This window comes from Eublepharis macularius, chromosome 11 (genome assembly GCF_028583425.1).
Source record: "Eublepharis macularius isolate TG4126 chromosome 11, MPM_Emac_v1.0, whole genome shotgun sequence".
Taxonomy (NCBI): domain Eukaryota; kingdom Metazoa; phylum Chordata; class Lepidosauria; order Squamata; family Eublepharidae; genus Eublepharis; species Eublepharis macularius.
The window spans coordinates 88,003,676-88,024,714 of NC_072800.1; the positions used below are offsets into that span (position 1 = coordinate 88,003,676).

Below are 21,039 nucleotides of genomic sequence, written 5' to 3' on the forward strand. Positions count from 1 at the left end.
GGAGCTGAAGGTGTTGGGTCCCATGCTCTCAGTGGGGAGCCGGCAACCCTAGATCCAGCTCCGAAGAAATGTTCATACTCAGGGCTCATTTTGAGGGGAAACGTGCAGGAATGCAGTTCTGGCAGTTCCTCAAAGAGGTCACATGTCAGGTGGCCCCGCCCACCTGACTCTTGGCCATTTTGGGCTCGTTTCAGCCTGGACTGGGGCCGAAACAGCCCAGATTGGGCCTCTGATGAGTGGTGGATCACTCTCCCACTCAGCAGAGGCCTGATCCTGACCATGTTGGGCCCCTTTTCAGCCATTTTCAGCACCTTTTTGCCATTTTGGGCCCAATTTTGGCCCTGAATGGCCAGGATTGGGTCCAAAACAGCCAGGATGGGTGATGTCAGGGGTGTGGCATATGCAAATCAGTTATGCTAATGACACACTTCTGGTGATGGCAAGAGGTGTGGAATATGCTAATGAGTTCTTCCAGCTCTTTTTCTATGAAATGACCCCTGTTCATACTTATATGTTACCTTTCAGCTTTGTCTCAGATTTCTGCTTGGTTTCAGATTTCTGCAATCCTAATCCTAGGAACCGCTGGAAACTCTGTGGTAAGACCATAGGATTTCTGGCAATTCCTAGACCTACCCTATGTCACTTTCAGGATTCTCCTCTAGTGGTGCATATGCTGTCAATGTTTGAAAAATTTTCTTCCACCGCCGCTCCGAATGGCAGCAGGCAAGAGGACTGCCGGTGGGAGGCCTCCTGCCGTAGCACTGGCCTGACACTGCAACAGTCTCTGCTTGGTGCAGCAGCTGCCAGCCACCATCCCGTGAGAGCTAGTGGCAGAAAGAGAAAAGAAGGTTTCTACTTGCGCATGAAAATGAGCATGCATAAGAGAGCATGGTACACAAACGTTTTAAACCAAAATGACAACGAAACAAAATGGCATCGAAAATTGCAGGAAGCTGGGATCCTGGGAATTTGACCAGGCCTGGCCAGTCCAGAGGATTTATACTATTTGCCGGTTGCACATGCTGAAATTGCACTGGCCTCTAAATCCTTCTTTATGTCTGTAAAGTGGGCTGTGTTTTCAGCCCATAGCCCATGGTAGCTCATTTGGGTTGGTTCTGCCTTTTGGCCAAGAAGTTTCCAAGTTCAAGTCCTGAAGTCCTTGATGGGTTGAGTTGGGTTACTGCTAGAGATGGGCACGAACCAGGAAAATGGTGCTTCGTTGCGGTTTGTGGTTCGTCGCATTTCACGAACCACAAACAGGCATGAAATTGCCCGGTTTGCGAACCAATTCGTTTGGTTCATGAATACGTCACTTCCGGGGCAGGAGAAGATCTGCAGAAAGCCCATTCCCCCTGTTGCCTAGGAAACTGATTGATCGGCACCAGGCTCTCTGCAGTGATGAACTGAAAAACGAACCAAACAAACTGGCCTAAAAATTGTTGCGGTTCATCAGAAATGCCCTCTGACGAAACACCGGTTTGCAAACCCAAAAAAAAGGCCCCGTTTGTGACAAACTTTGGATCATATTTCGGTTCGTGCCCACCTGTAGTTACTGTGTAGGCAGTTTGCAGCCGTAACTTCAGAGCTGAAAAACCTTTACCCATGTCTATGTTTTTCTAAGTACAATAAGAAAGGAGACCCTTACCGGGAGAAATATAAATGCACCAATGAACAATATTAGCAAAGAGAATCATTTATCAAAAATAAAGTGCCCAAGTGCTAAACTTTTAGATCCAATCATATGCTATATATCATAACACAAATATTCAATCCTAATACATTCATCACAGTACACACATTGGTCAAGAGTCACACAGTACACCCCAATATTCACAACAAGACAAATCCAAGGGTGTCTGAAAAATATCCAACAGGTAAGTCCTTTCTTAATGCAGAAAATCTTATATACAGTTCTTAATAGTTGTCTCTTTTATTCTTTTCACAGATATTCCAGTGGACAATGGCAAAATTCTCCAACCCTGAACTGGGGCTGGCTACCCCTTATTACATGTCTTTCTCATCCTTCCACCATGCTTAAAGCAGCATACGTGGTTCTCCTATATGCCTTTTTACTATCACAGTAACCCTACAAAATAGATTATGCTGGGAGATAAATCAGCTCATTGGGAGCAGGAGTCTCTCTAGACCTAATCCAACACTCAAACCATCACCGCATGCTGCTTCTCTTTAGTTTACTAGCATCGTCTTAGGGAAGGGGGCTTTGACTCTCAAAAGCTCAAACCCTGGAAACCTAGTTGGTCTTTAAGGTGCCTCTGGACCCAAATCTTGCTTTTAGGGAAGAGAAGTCTCTTCCATTTCACCATGTTTGTAAACCAGGCATGAGATTATTCACTCTTCGACTTTCTGAACAGATTAAAAAATAATTGTTTGGAGACAGTAAAAGGGTGAAAGGGTGATGTCTAATTCCGAGAAAAATGAGCGTTTCCAAGGGAATTCTATCCTATTTGATTTTTAAAAATGGTGATGAGGGAGAATGAGTGAACAGAAGAAATTAATACAATTTCAGTGCAATCCTAAACAGACTTACCCCCCCCCCAAATCCATTGAAGTTAATGGGTTTAGAAGGATGGAACTCTGTTTAGGGTTGCATTGATAATTTTGATTATACAGAGAAATCCTCGCAGTTGAAGATAAAGAGAAGATGGGTAGGAAAGTGCGGGCCCAGTCCTAAAACGTCTGCTCATGAACCACCAGAGTGAATTTTTGGCTTTGAACTAAGGCCCCTCTAAATTTCCCATAAATCTCAAATCCCCACCTTTTCACGTTATTGTACTGCTGGCACCAGCCAATGAAATAATGAATTCTCTCTGTGTGTATTAATTTGCAGAGGGTGGGAAAAATTAATTCCTGCAGACTCACTTAAGGTTCAAGCCACAGGCTGTCCTTCCATTAGTGCAATAAATTTCCTCTGTTCTGATTACCCATGGGGTCAGCATCGAAAATGGCCGTAATCTTATTTTTAGAAAATTGACTCAAGCATATATATTACAGCAGAGAGTCAACCCTGAACCATTTGATGGCCAAAAGCCATCAATGCTGGAATGTGTAAAGTTTGAAATGAGTTTTAATATGCACTATATGACAACCATTAAAAAAACAAAAGAATCCAAATCAATTAGTGTTGCAATTCCTTGCAGTTGAGAGTTTGGAGAATTTACCTTCATTACAGTGTGTGAAAGATTTGGAGATCTGCCAGTATTACAATTAGACAGCTTCTGCATCTCAAAAACACCTTGAGGGTTTGGGGACGTGGATTTTGCAGGCAAAAATAATCAAATGCATATGCCTAGCTTAGCAGTGGTACATGTGAAAAGGATCTTGTGAGTGCAGTCAATCACAGGCTGAGCAGTTAGCCGTGTGGTGCGGCTGCAAAAAAGGCTAATATAACTTTGGGCTGCATTGATAAAAGTTTAGTATCCAAGTCACGGGAAGTAATACTTGTTGGAAGGAATGAATTGTGCCCTGTTGCTTAATGCTAGCACAGACTGGCACGAACTGGGGCCAGTTTACGAACCAGTTCGTGGTTTGTGGTGTTTAAATGCCCCTTTCCGGCCGCTTAGCAGCAGCAGGGAAAGAGGCATTTGACAGTTTAAAGGGCCCTTTCCTGCCTTGCAAGTGGGAGGTCCCTTTAAACTATCAGCTGGCAGGCGGCAGGGGGGGATCCCCCCCTTGCCGCCTGCCAGCTGATAGTTTAAAGGGACCTGCCTTTTCAAAGCTCGTGCCAGTTCATGGAAGTTTGTGGAAACGAGCTTCCACGAACCACTGGTTCGTGAACCACGAACTGGCCTGGTTCGTGGGTTTTTTTGGGTCGTAATTTGATTCGTGCCCATCTCTAGTAGAGAGTCAGTAACGGTTGGACAGGCTGTTGCTGGACTTTTCCTTTATCCAGTCGTACAGCTGTTCCTTTCTTACCAAGAATGCTACTCTCAGGGGTTTCTCCCTTCTCCCGTGCTTCCTCTGTCCACCATGAGAGTTAGACATGCTATCTACAACTTCTCTCCAAACTTGTTTAGATAGACAGCTAGAAGAATTTAGTCTGCCTTTCCTGTCTAGTATGAAGTTCTCTTACAATTAAGACCTTTTATTTCTTTTCTAACTAACAAACCTTGTGATTGTTATAAGCCGTCAAGTCGCTTCCAACTTAAGGCAACCTTATGAATTACAGACCTCCGAAATGTCCTTTTATTGACAGCCTTGCTTGGCTCTTGCAAACTGTATGCTGTGACTTCCTTTATTGAGTCCAGCTATCCAAGTTTGAGTCTTCTTCTTTTCCTGCTGCCTTCTGTTGGAAGAGGAGGATTCAGCGCTGTCCCTTTCCTTGGGTTTCAGAGGGGGACAAACCAAAGAGAAAGACAGAGAGGTTAGGGCAGTCTGTTTACTGTTTACCGCTCTGACTATTCCTTTGATATGTACATTGCTATTCTCAGGGTTTCCTCCTCCACATCCTCCGTCTCACACTCTTCCTAGCTTTGGTCCAGGCAACATCTCTCTCCTTCTCCGCCCTCCATCTTGGAAGCATGGATGCAGGACTTGTCCTAGCATCCATGCCCATCCTTAGACTAGATAGGTAGATAGGATCCATCTCTCCTCCTTTCCTATCAGAGCATGGAGTTTCTACAATAAAGAACTCTTTTTTCCTTTCTAAATACAAGCAAGTGTATGCTTTGTTATTTTCTCTCCTGCACACACACCAGCCACCAGGACCAGTTCAGAACCACCCATAATCACGCTTCCACTGCTGCTAACGGCCCAAACATGGAATCCTTTAATTAGATTTCTAAGGACAACATACGATTTATTTATCACCTTCTACCTTTCCTAGCATTATTGACTTCCCCAGTGAGTCTCAGTTTTGTTATTTTTGCTTCCAGGGAAGATTCAGGCTTGATTTGATCTAGAACCTATGTTCATCTTTTGGGCCATCCACGGTATCCGTAAAACTCTCCTCAGCACATTTTTAGGGTAAGCTTATTCCTAAAGCATCCAAACTATAGAATTCTGCTGTGCAGAGACTCGGCTGCTGTGCTTCCACCGCGCTGAGCTACTCAGACTTCATCAGGAGTACTATATCCATTTCTGAGTGCCGTATTTATTTATTTATTTATAGTCCACCTTTCTCACTGAGACTCAAGGCAGATTACACAAGGTGAAACCAGTACAGTCAGTTTCAAGGATATTTCCATAAACAATGCCATAGGGTAAATAAACACAAGTTTACAAAGATGTAGCATTAGCAAGAATCCAATACAGAGTTGAAGAAATGCTGAAACAGAACATAAGCAATTCTAGGGCTGACATTAGACCACATGAAGCACAGGTAGCTCATAGGAGCACATATTTAAGACAACAGGTAGTATGTAAGGCAACATAGTGGTGAAGTCTATGGTCCTTAACTCATTAGCGAAGCATCTGAGACCCCCTCCCTACAATACAAAAGCCTTTTTGAATAATTCGGTTTTGCATCGTTTGTGGAAAGCTAGGAGAGTGGGGGCTCTCCTGGCCTCCTCAGGCAGGCCGTTCCACGGGGTAGGGGCCACCACAGAGAAAGTCCGTGTATGGGCTGCTGTTGATTTTGCCCAAGTGTAGGGTGGCAACTTCAGGAGACCCTGTTCAGATGAGCGACGCTGCTGTGGAGGAACATATGGAGAGAGGCGGCATACCCATAGGTATGCCGGGCCAAGGCTGTGAAGAGCTTTGCATGTGAGAATCAATACCTTGAAGTGAGCACAGTAGGTGATGGGTAGCCAATGGAGTGACTGCAGGATGGGGGTGATGTTCATGCTCTTGCTCGCTCCTGATAACAGTCGTGCCGCGGCATTTTGCACCAGTTGGAGTCTTCTAGTTAATTGGGATGGGATGGGAGACCTATGTATAGTGCATTACAATAGTCAAGTCTTGTAAATAAGTGCCTCTCACTTACACTGTAAATTGCATTGTACATTGTAAGTGAGAGGCAAACAAATCAGAAAGATAGAGGACAACTAGGATGGGCAGGGGTCTGGAAAACAAGTCCTAGGAGGAACAAGAGAAGAGAAGAGAAGAGAAGAGAAGAGAAGAGAAGAGAAGAGAAGAGAAGAGAAGAGAAGAGAAGAGAAGAGAAGAGAAGAGAAGACTCATGGCCCCTTTCTGCATGGGTGATTTACTCCTCTCTTTTTGAGTGTTCACTCCTCAAGCATCAGATTTGTTTTGGCCCCCTATCTTTCTGCATGCCGCATTTAATCCCACTGTGGGTGCTGTCTTTTTCTGTCTGCGCTGCCATGACATAACAAGGATTATGTGGGGAGGTGCGGACATCATCGTTGGTATCCCTGTTGGCATCACCGATGCTGTCACATCGCACCACCTTTCCCCCCCCACCACCTATGCCCTATCGCATTATTATGTTATGACAACCAAAGGCACCCTGCACAAAACACTGGACAAAAAAAAGGGGGGGGGAGAAAAGAGAAACAAAAGCAAGAGGAAATCCAGAATGGCGCATGAGCAGTGGTTTTGCGGTCTCTTCTAGTCACATAGCTGGAAGTGACATCACACGTTGCCCTGACGCTCTAGCGATCCTTTCCAAACTATGGTTTTACTATCGATGGGACTGACCTCGAGGCAGTGCCCCCATCAAGCTACCCATTCTTAATGGGGAGAGCAGCTTGATGAAAGAACCCATTGCACTAGGACGGGACCCTCCTCTCTTGTGCTCGAGGTCTTCTGGCAGAAGTGGGACAGCCATTTGTCATGTGTGCCAACGGTGGCACTCACGATTAATAAATCACACACAATTCCTATGATTCTATCACAATATCTTAAGGTTTTTAAAGTGCTCAGTGCTACAGTGTATCTTATACATAAATTAACAATAATTACAACGCCAGAAGCAAAGCATAATGACAAGATCAACAACGTTCCTGTAGGGTAGTCCCTATAGGCTTCCTAGGCTCTTCAATCAGGTGTATTCTTGCTTGAAGAGTTCGAGACTTGCTTGAAAGCAAAAATTGTCCCAACCATCGGCGCAGTTAAACAAGGGAACCTGACGTACTTGAAAGAGGCTCCCAAACAGTAAAGCTGCAGATGAATGCAACTGAAGATCGACTGTAAATGTTCTTTTCTTTTCAATGCCGGAGGAAATCAAGAAATCAAGGGGGGAAACCCCAAAGGGGCTTCCCCGGCCCTACAAGCTGCCGGCTTGATTGTTCAGCTTGTTTCAACCACTTCATCAGGGGCCACTCTTGTATCACCACAACAGTGCGTTGAATTTTTGCACGTGAGTGTCTTTGGTCCTTCTATAGAACCTCATGACTGAGAATACACATGATTGAAGAGCTTAGGAAGCCTATAGGGACTACCCTACAGGAACGTTGTTGATCTTGTCATTATGCTTTACATCTGGCGTTGTAATTATTGTTAATTTATGTATAAAATACACTGTAGCACTGAGCACTTTAAAAATCTTAAGATATTGTGATAGAATCATAGGAATTGTGTGTGATTTATTAATCGCGAGTGCCACCGTTGGGATAACTATTTAATGCACTTTGCGTTTGCCTTTGGTTAGCTACGATTTGTCATGTGTGGCCTGGCTTTGGATTTCTTACGTTGAGCAGGAAGGTTGGAGTAGGCAGGGGGGATGCAAACGTCCTCCAAATAAGCACAGACCCATTCCTGCCTTTCTCCTGGTCTTATCTTTGTACCCAGCACATCCACACACTCAACCACGATTTTACTAATAAGGGGAGCAATGGAGACTTTTGCACAGTGGCTCAGAAAACTTTTTGTAGGGTTATCAGTCTCTGGGTGGGGCTTGGAATTTCCCCAGAATTACAACTGATCTCCAGACTGCAGAGCCCCTGTTCCCCTGGAGGAAAGGGCAGCTTTGGGGGGGGGGGTGAACTCTATGGAATCAAATCTCCGCTGTCTTCCCCAAACTCCACCTTTCTCGGGCAGTTCCCCAAAATCTCCATTAATTTCCCAAGCCAGAATTGGCCGTCATACTTTTTGGTGCTTTCAAGTTCTGGTGTGTTGATAATGGATCTTTAAGTCCCAAGCAGTGCGGGGGTGTTTGTGTTTTGGAGACCCGCCTTGTAAATGATGTACCAGCGAAACTGTGCGAGTTATCCATTCTACAAATGGGGTGTGTGTGTGCTGTACTTCTGGGGAAGGCATCTAAAGGGAAGACGAACCCCTCCATGGAATGTAGACCCGTGCTCCGACTGTAAAAGAGCTTTTTGGTTCTGCAAGCTCTGCTCCTCCTGTGAGTTAACCCAGCATGGAAAGTTTGGCACACATTGTTATTTCGGGGAGGATGGGGCGGGGGGGACCCAGCCGAGTGGAATGTTAAAAACTGAAGAGGCCTCATTACAGGGCGGGTGGAATATGTGTGTGTGTTTGGGGGGTGGAAAGGGAGAAACTATCCCATGCAAAGGAATGAAAGAAGCTTGCCATCTAGTGGGAATTGGTGGCTACTTCGTGCCGGCAGTTGCATAACATCCTCTGTAAGGGACTATTTTTAATGCAAGGCTCAACACAGAGAGGAGTTTTCCCACATTGTGAAAAACATCATGTTTTGGGGTGCAGCTTTTTAACATTTAGGAACCGACATAATCTGTTGCTCCACGGCAAGCATCACAACAATCCTTCAAACCTTTGTACTTTGCAGCAGTGCAGCATTGTGGTTAGAACATCAGACTAGAATGATAGAATTGTAGGGTTGGAAGGGACCTCCAGGGTCATCTGGTCCAACCCCCTGCACAATGCAGGAAATTCACAACTACCTTCACCCAGTGACCCCCTTGCTCCATGCCCGGAAGATGTCAAAACACCGTCAGGATCCCTAGCCAAACTGGCCTGGGCAAAATTGCTTCCTGACCCCAAAATGGCAATCGGCATTACCCTGGGCGTGTAAGAAGGGGCCACAAGAACTAAGCTCTGATGCAACCCTTCCTGCCCCCCCTCTCATGATCTGCCCAGGTTCACAGAATCAGCATTGCTGTCAGATGGCCATCTAGCCTCTGCTTAAAAACCTCCAAAGGAGGTGAGCCCACCACCTTCAGAGGAAGCCTCTTCCACTGAGGGACCAATCTAACTGTCAGGAAGTTCTTGAACCGAGATTTCCTTCCCGTGCGCGACCGAAGATTCGTCTCGTGTTTTCCACTAGGACGGCTACGTCAATACGCATGCGCAGTGTAGATACGCGCTTTTCCGGTTGATCTGGTTAATTTCAATTTTGTCTTTGCAACAGTAAAACAATAAATAAATTGAATAAAACTACCGCTATTTTATTTAATTTATATTTATTGATTTTTCTGATACAATTTATACCTTTTCTGAAATGCAAAGTTAACTAACGAATGCAATCATTTTAAAAGGTGCGGCCCTCCGCTAACCTCCGCTCCCACAAAGTGGCCCCCGAGCCAAAACAATTGCCCACCCCTGCCATAAACAATGCCATAGGGTAAATAGATACAAATTTACAAAGAAATAGCATTAGCAAGAATCCAATACAGAGTAGAAGAAATGCTGAAACAGAACATAATCAATTCTAGGACTGACATCAGACAACATGAAGCACGGTAGGAGTACATATTTAAAGCAGCAGATAATATGTAAGGCAACATAGAGGTGAAGTCTATGGTCCCTAACTGATTAGCGAAGCATCTGAGGCCCCCTCCCTACAATACATCCCTCCTGTCTGAGTAAAAAGCCTTTTTGAATAATTCGGTTTTGCATTGTTTGCGGAAAGCCAGAAGAGTGGGGGCTCTCCTGACCTCCTCAGGCAGGCCGTTCCACAGGGTGGGGGCCACCCAGTAGGAAAATTAGCTTCCCACTCTAATTTGGACTAAGGGTTACCTGAAGAGGTGTGTCTAAATAGTAGTTGTTGGTCCCATGGAGTTCCATTAACATTTCCAGCTTCTGTCCATAGGCATATGGTATATTTACATTTGCAATCGTCACATTTTCCAGAGGTGCAAACACTGTTAGGTAAGCAAGTGATAAGATTTTTCACATGGAGTTTTTCTTGTGGTTCGGAGTGCCAAAGTGCAGATTTTTTCTCCGCGCTTCCTCACAATGTTGTTGTATGCTGGAGCAGGTGTGTCAGAATCATACTGGCACACCACATCACTTCCAGGAAAAACGTAAGTGACATCATGGCACCAAAAGGGATGCTCTAGGATTTGCCAGAACTCTATAGTTAAACCACAGAATCTCTGGCAAATCCTAGACCGACACTCCTGACATAATGATGTCATTTCTGGGTTTTGTCAGAAGTGATGTTGCATGCTGGCATGACGCTGATGTGCCCGTCCCATTTCCTCCAATTTTTCTCCCACCACATCTGGCATCCTTAGTCCCACAGAAGGTTGTTGGTGCCAAATTAAACACCTGGCCTTCTATGCATATGGTTTTTGTATACAAATTTTCATTCAATTCGTCTTCCCTAAAACTCAGGATATGCCCCTCCATTTTGTCTTGATAACCCTGTGAGGTAGGTTAGGCTCTGAGAGGTTGACTAGCCAAACGTTAACCAAGGGAGCATCATGGCGGAATAAGAATTCAAACCTTAGTCTTTCGAGGCCCAGCTCGACCCACTAACCACTGTAACATGATGGCCTTTAAGCAGGCTTGGCTCTTATGCCCAATAAGCATATGGAAAATTGTAGCCATAACTTTTAGACGCCTGTGGTAGGGAAGCGAGACCTATCAATTCACAGTAAGGCGTCTCCAAAATAAGGATAACAATTTTCCTGGGAGTAGAAATATGCCTAGAAAACAAGGACTGCTGGGAGTTTATAAGGCAGTAGCAGAGCTGGGAATTTCTGCAGCACAACCTAGCAAGTAGAATTATAAGGAAGGTTAGGGAGAAGTTCGGGCCTTTAAAAAAAACCACCCCCATCCCCTAGAAAGATAATTAAAGCTGGCACGGTCCTCTTCCTTTTTCGGTATGATCACAATATCAATTCCTCCCCTCCCCCCGCCTCTTCAAGTTTACATGTTAGGACAGGAATGATTTATGGCTGTAACAGTGGGAGGTAATGGTCTTGCTATGATGGATAGGGAAGCTGGGATCTGCTCTATATGATGGCACTAAGGATCCGGGAGGGTGAAGGAAATCTGTACGTGTCAACTGCACTGATCTAAGAGGTTTATTTAATGCCGCTCTCTCTCCCAAACGTCTCCCCAAAGGCAGGATGAAAACGGAGCAATACAGCACCCCCTTATCACAAGACCAAAACATGTAAATTGGTGATCAAAGTTTGATGAATTCCTCCCCACAGACAGGGACAGGGAAATCAGGTTGTGTGGACTTCATTCAGCCTGGAGTTCTCCTGGAATTACATCTGATCTCTAGACTACAGAGATCAGTTGCCCTGGAGAAAATATATAAAAAGGAGAACTACTAGTAACAAGGGGGAGGGGGGAATTCCACCGTGATTATCTAACTACAAGCAATAAGAAAATTGATTATACAGTATCTTATTCACAAATCACAGTTCAAAGACAGAAATATACAATCATTAATATTTATCTAAGAGTTCAAATGTTTCCATAACAGTCAACCTCCATAAATACTCCTCAAATGCCAATTTAAAGTGCTCAGTGAATAAATATATTAATACATCCATAAATAGGCAATAAGTGGCACATTCAAACCAAAAGGTAAGACCATTAGTAATCAATTGACATAGTTCATTGAAGACTGCATAGGCAAGTCCATAAATAATCAATATTGCAATAGTTTAGTCCTTCTGGCTTTTGGTTTTCTTTTCCAGGAGAAAATACGTAGTCCTCACAGCGCTGCCCAACGAAGCCGGCTTGCTCCTTTGTTTCAAGCCCTTTGTCAAGAGCGTGCTGCAAATCTCATCAAGACTTCCGTAGGTGTATTCCTTAGCGTTGATTCTCCAAGCACTGCTTCTTCATTATGACTACCTGGAGGAGTATTTATGGAGGTTGGCTACTGTAAAAACTTTTGAGCTCTTAGATAAGTATTAATGATTGTATATGTCTGCCTTTGAACTGTGATTCGGCAGCTTTGCTCATCTGAACAGGTTTCCTGCAGGTGCCAGGCTGCACATGGGCGAAATCAACAGCAGCCCGTACACGGGCTTTCTTTGTGGTGGCCCCTACCCCGTGGAACGGCCTGCCTGAGGAGGTCAGGAGAGCCCCCACTCTCCTGGCTTTCCACAAACAATGCAAAACTGAATTATTCAAAAATGATTTTTACTCAAATGGGAGGGCTATATTGTAGGGAGGGGGTCTCAGATGCTTCGCTAACGAGTTAGGGACCATAGACTTCACCGCTATGTTGCCTTACATATTATCTGCTTTAAATATGTACTGCAATGTACTACCTGTGCTTTATGTTGTCTAATGTCAATCCTAGAAGTGATTATGTTCTGTTTCAGTATTTTCTTCTACTTTGTATTGGATTCTTGCTAACGCTATGTCTTTTTAAACTTGTATCTATTTACCCTATGGCATTGTTTAAGGAAATGTCCTTGATACTGTATGGAAACGTACTTGATATGGATTGTACTAATCTCATATTGTGTAATCCGCCTTGAGTCTCAGTGAGAAAGGCGGACTACAAATGACATAAATAATAAAATAAATAAAAATAATCATGTTTCTTATTGCTCGTTAACCCCCACCCCTGTAATCAGTGCAACCCCGGGAGGAAATGGCAGCTTTGCAGGGTGCACTCTGTGGAATCACATCGCCTTCCCAAACCCCATCCAAATCTCCAGGAATTTCCCAGTCTGGACTTGACCACCCTAGAGGAGGAGGAGGAGGAAGAAGAAAAGAAGTCCATAAGATTCGCAATCAAGGCAACAAGAGGATAGCAACAGAACAGAAAAGAAAGAAGTAGCCAGAAGGTTCTGAATTGTCCTTCGCTTCCAACACTCGTGACATTCTGTTGCTTGGCAAATGCTCCAAACCAATCAAGGGTTTCTCCACAGAGCATTTCTCAAATGGCTGTTGTGTACTGTTATTTACTAACCAGCGGGGATCCAGAACAAAATCCCGTCTCTGTAGTCAGAGATACAAGGTGCCAATTTTTCCAATGTTTTACGTTTCCATGGGAAAAAAATATCCACTTATGAAGAGCTGTTATTTCATAAAATTATTAACCATCAATGGCTGCTGTTGCCAATACAGCATTAGGAAAGCTTGCCTAGTTCTCCTAAATAGTTTTCAGCTGATTTCCCCTAGGACTTGTGTGAGAAAGATGCATGTGTATTAATATTGGTTAGTATATATGGGGAGGGTGGTGGAGAGTGCCCTCAAGTCATAGCTGACTTATGGCGACCCCGGTGGGGTTTTCATGGCAAGAGATTAACAGAGGTGGTTTGCCATTGCCTGCCTCTGCAGGTCTTTTTGGGGGGGTCTCCCATCCAATTATTAACCAAGCGACACTGCTTAACTTTTGAGATCCGATGAGTTCAGGCTCACCTGAGCTATTCAGGTCAGGGAGAGGGACTAAAATTACAAATACATACACATGAAACAAACTTAAGCTGAATCAGACCATCCATCCATCAAGGTCAGTATTGTCTACTCAGACTAGCAGTTGTTCTCCAGTTGTTCTCCAGGGTCTCAGGCAAAAGATTTTCACATCAGCTGCTACCTGGTCCTTTTAACTGGAGATGCCAGAGAGTGGATCTTTGGCACGCAAAGCAAAAGCTCTTCCACTGAGCTGTAGCCCCTCACCATATAATATTGTGATCAAATCCAAACCAAACCTACAATTCTTATTTATATGGTTCCTTTCACGTGGTGGGAGGGATATTCTAGCCACCCAGGTGATGTGGAACTCCCTGGGAATGCAAGTGGTGCCACAGAGCAGTATAACAGTAAAAGAGAAGCACACCAGAGATCTCTGTAGACAAGAATTGTGTTGACACAGATGAGTGGACAACCAAGGCATATCACGCACACACAGTTAGATCTTTGGGTGTGCTAAAATCAGCCCGTCAACAGTTTTCAATGCTTTTGAAAGAAGTACCTTTCTATTCTCGTAACAAACAAACTGAAATGGTATTCTGTAAGACTATATTCACTCACTCATTCTCTCCATAGTTAGCAACTTCTTTCCGCAAAATTCACTTTTTTTAAGATACAGCCCCGATTCCTCTTTTTCCTCATTTTAAAAGAAGGATTTCTCTTTCATTTTTCTTTGAAGGCAAATCAATGCACCTTTCTGTTAACTTCACCCCTTGCGGTCGTTTTATGTTACAGACCTCTATGTGGTGCTCTGGCAGGAGGATAGGAGGGTTTGGGAAATAATTGTTGGCCTCTGAACACCTGAAGAGATTCATGAACTTCTGAAATGTTGCAGAATGTTTCCTGCCCCTCTTGTCTTGGAAATTCTCCTGATCAAAATAGATTTTCTCCGAACATTATGGGGGAAGGTGGGAGAGAGAAAGCCCTACACAGTGCTTGTTATCCCTGATCCACTGGTTAGTTTCAATCAGTGCAATCCTAAGGGAAATCAATGGGCTTAGACTGGAGTAACTCTGTTTAGGATTCCACTGTATGTTGTTTAATATGCCACTCTTAGAATTGCTTATGCTGTTTCTTGGTAGGAGCTTTTGTGAGTCACAGCTCCCTTCTTCAGATAACAAAATTGGTGGTAGGGTGTGAGCTTTCGTGAGCCACAGCTCCCTTCTTCAGATAACAAAATTGGTGGTAGGGTGTGAGCTTTCGTGAGTCACAGCTCCCTTCTTCAGATAACAAAATTGGTGGTAGGGTATGAGCTTTCGTGAGCCACAGCTCCCTTCTTCAGATAACAAAATTGGTGGTAGGGTGTGAGCTTTCATGAGTCACAGCTCCCTTCTTCAGATAACAAAATTGGTGGTAGGGTGTGAGCTTTCGTGAGCCACAGCTCCCTTCTTCAGATAACAAAACTGGTGGTAGGGTGTGAGCTTTCGTGAGCCACAGCTCCCTTCTTCAGATAACAAAATTGGTGGTAGGGTGTGAGCTTTCGTGAGCCACAGCTCCCTTCTTCAGATAACAAAATTGGTGGTAGGGTGTGAGCTTTCGTGAGCCACAGCTCCCTTCTTCAGATAACAAAACTGGTGGTAGGGTGTGAGCTTTCATGAGTCACAGCTCCCTTCTTCAGATAACAAAATTGGTGGTAGGGTGTGAGCTTTCGTGAGCCACAGCTCCCTTCTTCAGATAACAAAACTGGTGGTAGGGTGTGAGCTTTCGTGAGCCACAGCTCCCTTCTTCAGATAACAAAATTGGTGGTAGGGTATGAGCTTTCGTGAGCCACAGCTCCCTTCTTCAGATAACAAAATTGGTGGTAGGGTGTGAGCTTTCGTGAGCCACAGCTCCCTTCTTCAGATAACAAAACTGGTGGTAGGGTGTGAGCTTTTGTGAGCCACAGCTCCCTTCTTCAGATAACAAAATTGGTGGTAGGGTGTGAGCTTTCATGAGTCACAGCTCCCTTCTTCAGATAACAAAATTGGTGGTAGGAAAAGAGCAAGAATCCAGTAGCACGTATAAGACTAAAAAACTGATGATAGGGTGTGCGCTTTCCTGAGTCACAGCTCGCTGGTGTCTCTGCTATCTGAAGAAGTGAGCTGTGCCTCCTGAAAGCTCCTACCCTACCACCAATTTTGTTAGTCTTATAAATGCTACTGGACTCTAGCTCTTTTCTATTGTTACAGACTAACACGTCGGCTACCCATCCCTGGAAATCTCGTGGGTGTCTCTAAGTTGTCACCAAATTCCAATCCTAAAATAATAAAATAAAATAAAATGAGCCAGTCTCTCTCTTGCTCAGGCCTGCAGCGCCCCTCAGCGGGCGCTTAAGCGCAGGTAGGCCGCGTTGCCATAGCAACCCGCGCGGCCTAGCTGGCCCGGCGGGGCCTGCGCCGTGGCGAATCTGCCGCTGCCTTTGCCGGGCGGGCGGCTTCCTCGGCGGGGCGGGGCCGCCGGCCGAGGCCGGGGATTTCATCATGCGGGGGGCCGGGCCTCGCTCTCCTCCTCATGCCGTGGCCCTTTAGCGTTCTCCTCCGCGCCGCCGGCTCGCTCGGCCGCCTCAGCAGCAGGAGCCGCCACCAGCCCCTCGCTCGCCGCTTCCCGCCGCGGACCAGCCCCGCCGCCTCGCTCCACACGCGCGGCCCGGCTCTGCCCCAAGCGGCCGCCCCGCCGAAGCCCCGAGCCCGCCCCGCCGCCCTCCGCCCCGCCGCCTCGCCGCAGCCCGGCATCGCCGCCAGCATGGACGGGCCCGCCGCCGAGGCGCTGCTGGCTCCGCTCAGGCAGGCGGTGCGGCAGCAGGTGAGGCCGGGCGAGGAGGCGGGAGGGCGGCCATGAACGATGGGGAAGGTTGGGGGTAGGGGTCTTATGTATGAGCTTAGCCCATTCTGTCCACACAACAACCCTGCGAGGTAGGCCGGGCTGAGAGGCTGCGACTGGCTTAGGGTGGCCGACAATCCTCCATCCCTTTAAAAGAGGCTTAATGGAGTGTGATGTATCAGGGAATGTGGGTTATCTTTACGCCATGACAAGCTTCGGCTGTCCATTTCTATGCGTTAAAACTACATTAAAAGGACAGGAAATGTTTTCTCCAGGCCTGTGGGTAGCCCTGAACTGGCTCAAGGTCATCCTTAGCAGAACAGGGATTCGAACCCAGGACCTTGCCCGGCATTCGGATCACCGCACTTTATGGATTCTTCTTTCTCATCCCTCATTTAGTTTGGGTACCAGGTTTTTTGGGGGGTGGGGGGATGATGCTTTAGGGTGCCTGGATGTCAGAAGCACCTTAAAGACCCATTGGATTTCCAGGGTGTGAGCTTTTGAGAGTCAACGTTCTCTTTGTCAGATACAGGAATTCGAACCCAGGACTTTACCCAGTATTCTGACCACCACCCTTTATGAACTCTGCTTTTTCATCCCTCTCTTAGTTTGGGTGTTTTAGGGTACCCGGATGCCAGAAGCACCTTAAAGGCCAACTGGATTTCCAGGGTCTGAGCTTTTGAGAGTCAAAGTTCTCTTCATCAGATACGGGGGTTCGAACTCAGGTCCAGTCTTCTGACCACCACCCTTTGTGGACTCTTCTCTCCCTGTTTGGGTACCGGTGTTGGGGAGGGAGCCTGGATGTCCCTGGAGAGTGTCTCTGGTTTTAGTCCTTGGCTTTGGGTGAAGTGAGAGGGTTTCTCAGTATCTTTAGCCTTTGATGATCAAGGTTGCCCCTTAAAAAGGCAAGGACGGGTCTCAGTGTCCCATTGTTTAGCTTCCTGTTGATTTGTGTGTAATCTTTGTTTTAGTATTCTGGATTTTGTTAGAAGATCCCTTCTCTTAACAGCTGTGTCTAGTTGCTTGACCCCTCCTCGCCTCAGTATGCTTTAGCCTTTGTCTAGGGATCTTTTGTCAGCCTGTCTTTGCCTTTTTGGCAATTCCTTTGCAGGAGTGAAATATCTCCCATTTGTACTGCCTCTTAAAGATTAAGGGATAGATCTAATTTTAGAATAAAAGATCCAAAGGTGACTTTAACCTAGAGATCCAGAAGGACAGCTTTTGAGGGCGTCCATATGGAGTTCTGAAGGACTTTGGGGTGTTTACAAGGCATTTAATTCATGATCTCTTAATATGCTCCTTTATCCTAACCTTACATTCCTGTTGTGATACGTATTTCTCAATCTTGTATATCTGTACCTACATAAGGATTTTTTTGGCTTTAAGTTTCTGACTTTGTGCTATCTTTCAGTTCTACTAAAAGACTAATGGTGAAATCCGAAGCAGAGTTGCTCCGGTCTCAGCCCATTGAAAGATCCTAACTGAGAGCCACATGCTGTCGTATAAGGACTTGCTGTCTACTATGAAAATCTCCTGTGAACTGACCGGCTTTGTGTGCCCCACTTTTCTTTATTCGACTTGTTTCATACGGCAGATAATCCTTGTGAAGCTCTCTTTATCTCCCAATAAGTTGAATGTTAATACAGTTTTCTCTTTAGTATGATCTCCGTCTTCTAAAATGCAGTGAATGCGCTTCTGTCCTTTTTAGCTGGATCTCTTATCTGCTTAGTGGCAGGGTGCTTATAGGACCCCCCATGCATACAATAAAATGGAGTTCACATGGATCATCGTGTAGAGTAAGTTTACTTGCTATGTGTTATTTCCAATGGAACTTTAGTTTCTCTTTTATAATGAGCCCTAGAGAACGATTGCAAAGAGATTTTCAAGCCGAGAATTAGGTCTTTGTGCTTTCTCTTTCATTGACCTGCATCTCTTTTGGCCGCTCCTCTTCCTTTAGGTTTGGGCCTCTGTGAGTTATATTTAGACTGCACAGGACTGCATCTCTCTTGATTTTTCTTTACTTCCTGCTTCCAAAAGCACTAAGCCTGCATGCTTCTCAAATGTAACTTTTGCTTGCAGCTTTCCCCTGTGTGTCTTCTTCCTGTACTTGACTTTTGCATCTGCTTGGTTCTTCTATGATTCTTCATTCTCCCTTCTGCCAGGTTGTATATCTACACACACACACACCCGCTGCCCCAGGATTGGGTCTGTTTGGCTGGATTTCACTTGAGCAAACACCTTGCATGCAGGAATCAGTTGGTTACTGGATGTGAATACAGGTCGTTCTTGTAAAATCTCCAATGCATCTCTAAAGTTCACATGGCATTCTTGCTTGGTTAAGTATGGAAAGAGAATACAGGTCTTACATAACTGGATTGGTAGCGTCGAAGCCTTTTGTAATTTAATTGTGAATCATCTTGCAGCATCCTGAATTTCTTTGCAGGGAGCTCTTAATAAAATTAGTGTAGTTCGCAACCGGGTCAGGGAGTAACCTTTGCTTTAAAAATCAAACATCCAGTAATTTTAGATGTGCATGTGTAGAGTGGCTTAAGAGCAGCTCTCCTCCTGTCCCATTTATGGGGGCGAGGGGGAAACTGCAGAGAAGCAGGACTCGGTGTCAGAAGTGGTTTGGACAGGTGCAGATTGCACAGCCTAATGTGAAATGACCAGGGGAGAGGCTAAAGTCTGGGAAACAGCTCCATTGGTTCAGTGGCAAATGAGTCATTCATTAAGTAAGGCTTTTAACTCCATCTCTGAGGAGATCTCCTTGACAGAAAGGGAAAGAGAAAGATCAGTCAGGCTGGGCGGGTTAATGTTTTCCTCCTGCAGTAATGCCTGATGCAATAAGCTGCTGTGCTGGAGGGGTGGTTCCCTTCCCAAACACTTTCCTATCGGAACGGACAACGCTGCAGAGAAATCTGCCACATCAGGGCTGTTCCCTTGCGTTTTCCTTCAGCTGCCTTGGCATCTGCAGTCAAGTGGAATTTTTTAACCTCTCCCTGTGCGCCGGGGACTTTTGCTTTCTTGTCACTGACGGTGTCTTGCAATTCCTCCCTCTGATTTATGATGCCAGCGTATCCTGTTGGAGCTGACAACAGGCAGTTTGCTGGGGGGTGGGGGGGGGTTCCCTTTGGTGTTTTTCTCCCAACCAATTCCTTGCTTTCCTTGTGTTTATATGTTTCTGTGTATGTTAAAAACCCTTTAGTTCCCTCCCCTCTGCCACGTTAGCCTGCAAGCTGCAGTGACTTTGAGTAAAACTTTTCACATTTTGACTAGAGTTCTAGCGGCGTAGGCTTGCAGAATTTTCCTTTGTCAAGCAGGACTGTTGTGTTTCCTCTTTCTCTAATTTTAATCTCGTACAGCCAGCAATTCCTTGTAAAATGCATGCTCCATCCTCCTTCTATGTCACCCAACTTGGACATGTTGGGAGTCTCTTTCTCCCGTGCATTGTTCTCTGAAGTGAGTGGATAGAAATGAACAAAACCACGGAGAAATAAATGGGGTTTTTCCCCCCAAAAAAGGTACATTGGCGTTCAGATCCAGATCGTTGGGCAGAAGCAAGATACAAACTGTGAAAGCAGGAAGACATTAGTACTGGCAATCTTTTTAAGATGGTATAATCCTTAGGCTATACGAAGAGCTCACTTTGCACTGGCTCAGACTTTTTAGTCCAGTAGCATCTTTTTGTGGGTGGTAGTAATGCTCCCCCGATCTGAGGCAGAGACTTTCTCAGATCTGCATCCTCAGTTTTACACACAGATCTTTCATTGGAGAGCAAGTGTGGGGTAGTGGTTACAGTGTTGGGCTAAGATCTGAGAGACCCAGGTTCAAAACCTCACTCTGCCATGGAAGCTTGCTGGGTGACCTTGGGCCAGTCACACACTCTCAGCCTAACCTACCCCACAGTGATACCGGGAGGATAAAATGGAGATGAGGAGAACAACATAAGAAAGTTCGGGTCCCCGTTGCGGAGAGAAACATGGGGTGTAAATGAAATAAATAAATCAACAATAAATTGTGTAGGTCACCTGGGAAGTTTTGATTGGTCCAGCTTCCTGGCATATATCCTTCTCCATGTGTTCACATTGAGCAATACAACTGCAGGCAGGGTTACCTGTGCGTGGGTTGGGGCAATTCTTTGCATGAGCTCATGAGACCTTTTAATTGGAGAGGTGATAGGCTGAACTCGGGGCCTTAGATGTACAAAGCATGCATACTAGCACCAAGTCATGGCCCTTGCTGTTTGGACAACAGTAGGAAATCTTCTCTTTTACCTAAAGAAGAACCACACTGCTTATAGCTGCTGACTGATGTTTGATAGGATTGGGGGCTTATAATTCAAAATACTGTACTTCAGTAGAGTTAGTGCACGCATCCTCTTGGGTAGAGGGGTAAGAAATCAGTGGAGAAGTGGGCTGTAAATACAAATGACATTCCACAATCTATCCAGTCTTTCTGCCAGCGAAAATACCCTTGGCCTCCCGCAGAAGTTTTATTGTAGTACAGGCAGTGTTATAGCATCACGGTGATACGTGAGCTTGCCTTAATAACTGGTCTTCTGTGAAATGGATGAAAGAAGGCAAAGCCAAATGACAGTGGTGCGGAGGGAAAATGAAATTCTATTGAGTGGAAGCTTTAAAAGCCCCTTTGCATTTAGCATGCAGCTTCATCAGAGGATCTGAAACATGGTCCAAAAGGAACGTGAATAAAGTAATTCTAAAACGATCA

At 45.3% G+C, this 21,039-nt stretch overlaps 1 protein-coding gene across 1 annotated transcript in view; it reads left to right on the forward strand.

Moving 5' to 3' along the window:
- The first annotated feature begins 15,943 nt into the window (after nt 1–15,943).
- GARS1 (glycyl-tRNA synthetase 1) overlaps nt 15,944–21,039 on the forward strand; it is a 43,882-nt gene continuing 38,786 nt past the window's right edge. Inside the window, exon 1 of the mRNA XM_054991076.1 lies at nt 15,944–16,293. Coding sequence (XP_054847051.1) covers nt 16,003–16,293 — 291 coding nt within the window. The 5' untranslated portion in view covers nt 15,944–16,002. The remainder of the gene's footprint in view (nt 16,294–21,039) is intronic.